Raw genomic sequence first — 9,128 nt, forward strand, 5'->3', positions numbered from 1 at the left:
TCTTCCCACTGTTCTTTCTTCCCTCCTCCCCGCCCCATAGATCTTCTGCGCTGTCTATGAGCCTTCTCCGCTCAGCCCAGTTTCTCCTGTTCTGTGTCAGTCTGTTTCTAACCTGCAGCTCCTCCGTCTTTTCTCTTCCCTGCTCCCATTAGGATCTGTTTCAGGTACTGTCTCTCTCTTTTTTTACCTCTTTACCCTCCCCTTTCCCTCCCTTTCTCTGCATTCGGCTCATCCGCTCACCCAGCCTGTTCTGTCTGATCCGTCAGCCCTGTCTTTCTCTCTGTCCATCCTTCTTGCTCACACATTTCTCCCACAAGGTGAAATTTTGGGTTGTGATCACCTGGCCCTTGCTCAGATTAAGTCCCCACTCACGTACAGCGTGGACCTGGGCCCCAGACACCACCTTAAAGCCCTGGGTATTATTTTCCCAGGTGTGACTGGCCGGCAGAGGGCTACGAACTGCTCCTACTAACCTGAGTGTCTTCTTTCTTTCCAGTCTGGTGCTGCTGGTCATTCTTAATATGATGCTGTTCTACAAACTCTGGATGTTGGAATACACCACGCAGACGCTCACAGCATGGCAGGGCTTGCGGCTACAGGAAAGGTACTCGCACACCTGCTTTGTCTTTCCTTATTTTTATATGATTCTATGGATGTTAGAGGCTTTCCCGGAACAGCCAAGCTCCGGGCTCTCTTGCAGATTGCTTCCTTCGTAGAAATTGGTATAAATTAGATGAAGCAGGTAGTTAAGGTGAATTTGTGGGGCCATCAGCCTTTCCAGATCTGAAGCTGCTGAACCGTTAAGGCAGCCTCTGCTTCTTCCCAGTGCCCTGTGGAACAGAGGATGCTCTACGAATATTCTGCAATCTTGGGCCTGGGTTGTCACCTCCCCTCCTTTGATGGCTTAAACTTCCCTCTGTATGAAAAGCAGCGTCTTAGAAAGGGCCCCTTGGACTCGGAGGAGAATTTGGGCCTGTGAATTGTTAGGTGCGTGTTCTGAAAGATGTGGGTCCAGGTATCAGCAAGTTGTTGGAATGTGGGAGGAAGAGAGAACATGGGGAGGGCACAGGGCACTCCTAAATGTTCCCTGGAGGTGCTGGATGACAATAGTGTAGTGTGATTGCAGATTGATTTAGTTTCTTTACTAATTGGTAGCGTGGGACCTTGTCCAAGGCTTTTTGGACATCGTGTTTGAGTATAGTGTGCAGCTGGTGTGTGCTGGGAGGTGTAGAGCTCCAGGCTGTACAGCAGCATTTCCTTTTGCAGAAACCATGCTGAAAGCCTCCAATCAGGTAGAATTTATTGTTGTGATCAGTCTTTATTATTCTATAGACTCCCCCATCTTGTCCAGGGTCAAAGGCAGAGCTGGCAGGCTGCATCCCCCAGGCTGTGCTCCACAGCCCCCTGTTGTAGATGCCATTGGAAGCGGTGACCTGACATCCCATAGTTGGTTGGTTATAATGATGGCCAGCAATTTTGGTTTGAATTCCTTCAGGCATTTTTAGGTGAATGCTGGTTTTTTAATGTGCATAGGGGCTGAATAGTCTCTTCTCTATTTTCAGAGGTTGAGAGCACCCCGAGCCCACTGTGCTGAGGTGGTTTTGTCCCCTTTTCTGGTTGTACTTCTGTGCAGTCACAGTTGTTCCCCTGCTAAGTTGGGTTTAAGCATCCATAGCTATGTGCTACTGCCACGATGACATTCTTTTGCATGATTTGTCTCATGTGACAGACTTTCTCATTTCTCCTTATTAGGAAAGGGAATTATTATTATTTTCCCCATAATAGCATTAAGTGATTTTGCTGCTTTCTCTTTGTATTTATTTGGACCACTAGAATTTAGTATGTAAGTATAGGATTTAATGTGCTGTTTGTATGTTTCTTGTAATGGGCATGTGCTGGGATTAATTATAGAGGTAGCTGTACCCCCTCCCCCTGCACAGGTCACAACCACGGCTGGGGTGGAAATAGCCAGAACCCCTCTGCGGGGTCCGAGGCAGCTCTGCTCAGGAGCCTTCCGTTTGAGGCTCCAAAGATATTTTTTTTCCATAACTAGTTCTATTGAGAGTGCAGTTCTCTGTGGGCAGGGACAATCAGCACCCTCCTAAGGATGTAGCCTCGCCACTCGGACAGGGAAAGCAGTCTTGAGTAGAATTTAATTTATTAGACACTAGGATTAATGACCACGCGGAATGGGTCCGTGTGTTTTTACTTGTGTTGGATTTTTATTGTCATGCTGAACTAACATTTCTTTCTCAGACAAGGAAAGCAGCCTTTATTAATAGTAGTTTATTAATAGTAGAATAGTGTTTAGGAGTATTAGAATTTTATTTATTAGAGACTAGGATTATTGACCATGAGGAATGTGTCCATGTGTTTTTGCTTGTGGTTGTGCTTAATTAACATTTCTTTCCCAGACAAGGAAAACACTCTTTAGTAGTAGTAGAGTGTTATTTATTAGAGACTAGGATTAATGACCACGAGGGGCGAGTCCATGTTTTCACATGTGTTGGTTTTTTATTGTCGTGCTTAATTAACATTTCTTGGTTTCCTCTCCAGCTCTGGAGCCAGCTGAGCGGGGCCGCTGCGGGTCCTCAGGGCGGCCATGGGAGGATCCGCGGGATTGGCTGCCCAGAGCTGTCACTCAGGGGCTGGGGCAGCTGCCAGTGGTGGGCCTGGCCGGGGGGGCGGGGGCTGGCCGGGGGGGCGGGGCCTGGCCTGGGTAAATCCCGGAGGAGGCAAGCGACGTGGGGTGTTAGCGCGGCAGTTTTGTTTGGTTTTTCTCTTATGTTTTTGGGGTCTGTTAAGAGGAAGTAGGAGAGACTTTTTAGCTTTGTTAGAAACCAGCAGAGCCCAAAAAGGTAAGAGAAAACAAAGTAGGAAAGGCTTTCAGCTGTTACAAAGTACCTTTTGGGGCTCTGTTATACTTTGTAACAGCTGAAAGTCTTTCCTGTTTGGTTTTCTCTTACCTTTTTGGAGTCTGTTAAGAGGAAAAAAAGTAGAAGAGACTTTTTAGCTTTATTAGAAACAGCAGAGCCCCAAAAAGTAAGAGACAACAAAGCAGGAAAGACTTTCAGCTGTTACAAAGTACCTTTTTAAGGTGTTACTTTGTAACAGCTGAGAGTCTTTCCTGCTTTGTTGTCTCTTAACAGAGCCCCAAAAGAAAATAAAGGAGGAGAGACTTTTTAGCTTTGTTAGAGACCAGCAGACCCCAAAAAGGTCAGCAGAAAACAAAGTAGGAAAGACTTTTAGCCAACTGCCAACACCCTACTTCGCTATGCTCCTGACATCACTTGCCTCCTGAGGGATTTACCTGGGCCAGGCCCCGCCCCCCCAGCCAGACCCACCACTGGCAGCTGCCCCAGCCCCTGAGTGACAGCTCTGGGCAGCCAATCCCGCGGATCCTCCCATGGCCGCCCTGAGGACCCGCAGCGGCCTCCCTTGGGCTTAGCAGCCTCCAGCCCTGTTCTGGAGGGTTAATTGGGCCTGGGGGGAAGGGCTGGACACCTCCACTTACCTGTGGTTACAAAGAGAGCCCGCGCCGCTGTTGCTCATAACAAAGAGAAAGCCTGGTGTTCAATAAAGCACACACAGCGTGCCTAGAGAAAACAAACAGCAGGAACCGTGCAGGGCTGCTCACCCCCAGGGCCTTACGCCCGTCCATGGCCACGGTGCCATCTGTGAGTGGACACAGCCCCCAGGCAGAGAGAGCCCGCTGTCCTCACCTCACCTCTGGCAAAGGGGCCTTCGGTTCCACCTACGCTACATCAGCTTCTGCAAGAGACACCATCTTTGCTATTCATTAATGAATTAAGACAGAGTAACATTGGTATCCAATCCAGGAAAACATGAAGCATATTTAAATGCAGTTTTGCACAAGAAAAGCTGCCCCTTTAGGGCGGAAAGATTGGACAGAGACTGATACAACCTACACACTCCCCCTAGATTGACTCTCGCTCGTACTCTGCCTGACAGGTTACCCCAGTCTCAGACAGAATGGGCCCAGTTACTAGAATCTCAGCAGAAGTATCATGACTCAGAGCTACAAAAATGGCGCGAGATCATCAAATCCTCGGTGATGCTTCTAGACCAGGTGAGACCTCACGGCCGGTTAGCGCCGTGACCGGGGGGTCCCCGTGTCCTGCCGGCCACCCGCTCGCAACCCTTCAGCCTTACCTGGTCCCACCGTAGTCCATCCAGTGCATCCCCCTGTAGATCCATCCTGTGACGTAGTGGGGGGCAGCAGGTCCCTTCGCAGGATACCGCAGCTTCCATCACCTCACAGGGGTCCACGCACGTCAAGGAGAGAATCCTACAGGGCCAAAAACCTTGTTTTAGCACATCTTTTAACTAGGCGGGTTGTACGCTGGGCTGCTTAGAACAGAGTTCATAACTGAAAGCTGCTTTCCTATACGGAGAGAGCTGCTCACCCCCTACCTCATCCTGCCCCCCACCTCTGGAGAACTGTCTCTCACAGGACCCCATCTTCTCAGTCCCCATTTGCACACCCCAGCCCCGACACGCTGCCCCCCAAAACCAGACAATTACAGTATCGATACTGACATGGAAGAAGGAGGCAGCGGAAGCGCTGTCACCGCTAGGGTAGCATCACAGCGGAGAAATTTCTTGTCTTGCAGATGAAGGATTCTCTAATAAACCTTCAGAATGGCATCGGGTCCCGGGACTTCGGGTCAGATCCAGAGGAGAAACGGAAACGTTTCCACTAACAGGCAGGAATGCAGGAGGCCAGAGGACGGTGTGCAATATGTGTAAATAGGATATATAAATATATATATAAAATATATATATATACAGAATATAAATATATATATTATATACAGATTTTAAGAGAAAAAAAAATAAGCCTGCGTATCGAGAGGAAGGATTGACCTCCAGCACTGGCTGAAATGGAGCGTCTCGCTGGTAGCGTGGTGTGTGTGTGTGTGTGGGAGGGCTGTGCTCTCCCGGCACTGAGGTGCGCTTGGGGGCGTGCCCGAGTGTGCTCCCCTGGGCCCGGGCGCCACTCCTGTAATATTCCTGGCTGTTTGTCTGTCTGTCTGTTTTGTTTTTGTTGTTTCAAAGGGAAGCATCAGAGTGAGTGCCCCCCTATCCCTTCCTGCGCATGAAGGTCCCTGATTGACTGTATTTATCTATACATACAAAGGGGACACTGTCAACTTCCTTACCTTGCTGGCTTCAGGGCAGAGAGGTTTTGGCAATCGCTGTCAATCCCTTCCAGAACTATTCCGCAGTTGGAGAGGAGGCCTCGGGAAGAATTGCTGTAGGTCTGTAGAGATCAGATCTCACCGGCAATCACCTTCTGTACTTCTTGGAGCAGAAACACAATTTGCTGTCGCGCCAGCCAGCCTGGTTCAGAGAGCAAAGCACAGAATGTAAAGGAGCTGAAATGCTTTCTCCAAACACCAGTTTGCCACCTCCTGGTATTGATACTGCACTAACGGCCAAGGAGATGGTGGGGAGGGGAGAACCTGCCTACAAGGTGCCTGGATGGTGGAGAGCCACACCACAGAAATGACACTTCTGTTCCTTTTGACAGTGTCCCCTTTATGTTTTCTGTAGTATCTGCTTTCTGTGTGCTTGGGCCCCTGCCATTAAGCCATCCCTGTGCTGAAGATGTACATCGGTGCTGAAAGGGCTACTACCTGTGTGACTTCCCATGACAGGGGGGTACCCCAGCTTCAAAAGAAAACCAAATTATTATTTATTGGCAATTGTTCCCCCTACCCTGCTCAGCAAATGTCCCTCCTGCCCCTGGTCTGCCAGACCATTTTGCTCGTACCGCCCAGCCCTTACCTTGTCTTAGAAACTCTGCGGGGAAAAATTAGGGAGAGTAAGAACAACTTTCTTTCCTTCCCTGGGATATTTACATGTCTACATCTATATAGCAACAGCCATCACTGTGGATATTTATGTGACTGCCTCCCAAGGTCCAGGAAGAGGTTAGGAAGGGTCACAGGGACCAAAAAATTAAAAGAGAAAAAGGGACCATCACTGGGTGGCAGGATAGAGCCAGAGGGGTGTCCACCGTGTGAGGCATCTCACTGGTCTCTCTCATAAGCAAAACGTTTGCTCTTTAAGCAATTTAGGTGGCAGAGCTGTGTTAAAAAGCCAATAAGAATTTTGACTTGTTCTGGGGGATTATTCCAGCCTCCCATTAGCAGCCAAATGAGGAAGAGGGGCAGTGAGGCTGCAGCGTCCCAAACACCGCTGTGACTGGTGGGGACGCAGGTGCTTGTTGGAATGTTTAATAAATGCTTTCTCATCTTACCCAGCCAGGTAGATTAGGTGACACGTGAGGTCCTCCATCTCCAGCTTGTTCAACGCCGGGACTTTTCCACCTTCTGAATAGCAGTAGGGAGTCAGCTGCATATTCCCCTCATGCGAACGGTTCATCCGTTGTCTCTGGCTCCAACGGGCGCTGAAAAAGCAGGAGAAGTAAGAGTGAGTAACTGGTTTTCGTATCTCTGTACCAGAAGCTCTCATCTGCACAGCTGGGTGATACAGCGGAGTCTAAGGAAAACCCTCCCACCCTCCCACCCGTGCATTCCAGTTAGGGAAAGGTAATGGATGTGGAAGTAACCCGCTCATTTCTCCCAACCTGCCCAGTTTTCATGACCAAGTGCTAAACACAGCACGTCCCGCGGAAGACGACTTGCATCTGAAGAAGAGTGGATGAAGATGGGTTATCAGAAAGACATTTTGAGTGTGAAAGCAAGGTTCAGCTGGGAAAAACACGCCTCGGCAACTAGACAGTAATGTGTATTTATGACTATTTATTTAATTTAATGCTGCTGACTACTGTACTGCTCCCTGACTTCTTTCCAGGGAGGCTGCTGAAATGGTTACTGTACAATGAAACTGAGGTGCTAGTGCCTGAGAAGAGCATTCTGTGGCTTATCTCGCGACAGGAGGGCCCTGACTCCCCGCTGTGACTTGCCACACTGGCCAAGAGTCCTGTTTCTCCATTAGTCACTCCCACAATTACTAAGCACAGAAAAATCCCCTGCTCCCCGTCTTCCCCTCTTCTAGGATTTAATTCCAAGCACCAAGAAAGAAGACAGAGAGGAAGCCCTGTGCTCTCCACTGTGCCCACACCACGTCTTGAGAGAGAAACCTGGGATGTGGGGTCTCTGCCACCTGGCCGGGAGGGTTTTATACATAGACGGACGTAACCCAACAAGAGGCAGAGAAACTCAACTGCCTGAGAGGGTTGAAAATAAAGGCTAGTGATCAGAGTTAGCTTCTTACCAGTTTCACATTCTCCTGCTAGTTATGGAGGCAAGAAATCCATTTGCTCATCTGTACATCCTTCTCCCTCTGCAGCATTCTTCCAGATTGCCATCGCGTTCTGTTCTGGATGTTCTCAGTGACGCAGCTTCCCTGGGCTTGGCCTTAAGAGATAGAACTGCACAAGCTCTGTTACATTCACGCCAGGCCATGCGGAGGCAGCTGTGACAAGCACTAATATTCCTTCTGCTCACCCATTACTTTAACCCGGGTTTAACACGTCTGACATATCTCCTGACACACACATTAAATCCTTGAGTAACGAGTGTAAGGGTGGTGGTCACCAAACACAACCTTGTACAAGCAGCGCCCTTCAGACCGAGGAAGGATTCTCTTTGAGGCCTTAGGTTTCTTTTTCTCCCATTCCTAGTTATTTACTTTCTTTTTGCCATTTGGCAGCAAGTCTGGCTTGGAGCTAGATAGGATTTCTGATCTTCTATTGCCTCTTAGTTTATCACAGGAGTAATAAAAGAGAAAAAAGCAAGGTTTTAGGCAAAACCCACAAAGGCACTAAAGGTGAGGACTTAAGACCTCAGTGTGTTTTCTCCCTCCTCTAGAGAGCTACAATAGGAATCACCTCCTCCTGCAGCCGAGTCCCCATCAACAGATTAATTCCTTTTGCAGCCACAGACGATTTTGGGCCCTGCCTGTTTATGATTACATTTCCTGGAGAAATTAGTAACGCTTTCTAGGAGCAAGGCTGAGTAACGTTGCAGGGGGTGGCACCTCTGCCTTCCCTGAGCAGGCACAGCCGAGTAGTAGCTTGGCTTCCATTGTCAGGGTTTCACTTTGTTCCTTGCTTACCTGTGCCAGGAATCCCACATCAATGGCAGGGTGTTTTTATAGCACCTTGCAGACGCGTTTCCCTGCCAAGTCCTCTCTCTGACCCTTCTGCCGCTGCTGATCTGCCAGGTGAGCGCAGCTGGCTTTCCACGTGCAGAATCTGAACACAAAAGAGTTTTAAGAAAGCATTTCTCCAGCCAAAGATGCAAACTAATGCTACCAGCTATAGCCTAATTCTTGCCAAGTAGGATGGTACCTATTGGGAGGAGGGAGAAGAGGGAACAGAAGGCTCTGATTTGCCCGTCTGTGTGTCTGACCTGTTCTTATGGGAGAAGAATATCCTCACTAATCCCAGCTTGATACAGTCTCACTTCTGATAACTACATGTCTGATAAACACATGCCTTTGAATGCTTACCTTCAAAGAAGTGCTTGGTGTATAGCATCGGGGACAAGCTCAAAGTGAATTTGAGACCTGGATAACTGCTACGCACTCGTGCATTCCTTAAGTAGATACCGAACGTATCTAGTCAGGCACCTGCACGTAAAGTCTCTGAAGGACCAGAAGACAGAGGTTATTCCAGGCAGTAGGACTGGAAGCATGTGCCCAGAACAGGCTGGGGCTGCACATTCCACTTCAAAGAGAGAAGGTGCCTGTAATAGTAAGAACAGGAATTAGCTGTGAATTAACTGGATAACTGTGCTTTTTGGGGGCTCAACTATTAACCGATAATCCAAGGCATGCTTCAGCCAGAAAACTTCACTATTAACTGATATTAACTGATACTAACTTGTACATCAATCCTTTGTGGCTCCCTTAAGTCCTTTGGGAGAAGATAAAGAAGTCCCACGAGTTTGATCTCCCCTAACACAGCCCAGCTGTGTTGCTGACACAGAGCACGCATTTACCCACAGCTCACAGTCTGGGGCAGCCACTGACCCCCCTGACCCCACCTGTCTGCTTTAGATGTAATAAAGGCAAACCCAAGGGATACATAACATGCCTTTATTACAGACGTGACCCCATACTGAAAGAGGCAC

General features: G+C 48.7%; 1 protein-coding gene across 10 annotated transcripts in view; it reads left to right on the forward strand.

The window, feature by feature from the left end:
• The window catches only part of GRAMD1B (GRAM domain containing 1B), a 110,235-nt gene extending 104,250 nt beyond the window's left edge, over positions 1-5,985 (forward strand). For 9 of the 10 annotated variants that reach the window (XM_014939968.1, XM_014939965.1, XM_014939963.1 and 6 more), the window contains 4 exons: positions 153-164; positions 497-604; positions 3,973-4,090; positions 4,635-5,985. In XM_014939968.1, coding sequence (XP_014795454.1) covers positions 153-164; positions 497-604; positions 3,973-4,090; positions 4,635-4,724 — 328 coding nt within the window. In that variant the 3' untranslated portion in view covers positions 4,725-5,985. The remainder of the gene's footprint in view (positions 1-152; positions 165-496; positions 605-3,972; positions 4,091-4,634) is intronic. The other variant, XM_014939966.1, reaches the window with a different exon arrangement.
• The last annotated feature ends 3,143 nt before the right edge of the window (positions 5,986-9,128 follow it).

This window comes from Calidris pugnax, unplaced genomic scaffold (assembly GCF_001431845.1).
Source record: "Calidris pugnax isolate Ruff unplaced genomic scaffold, ASM143184v1 scaffold92, whole genome shotgun sequence".
Lineage (NCBI taxonomy): Eukaryota > Metazoa > Chordata > Aves > Charadriiformes > Scolopacidae > Calidris > Calidris pugnax.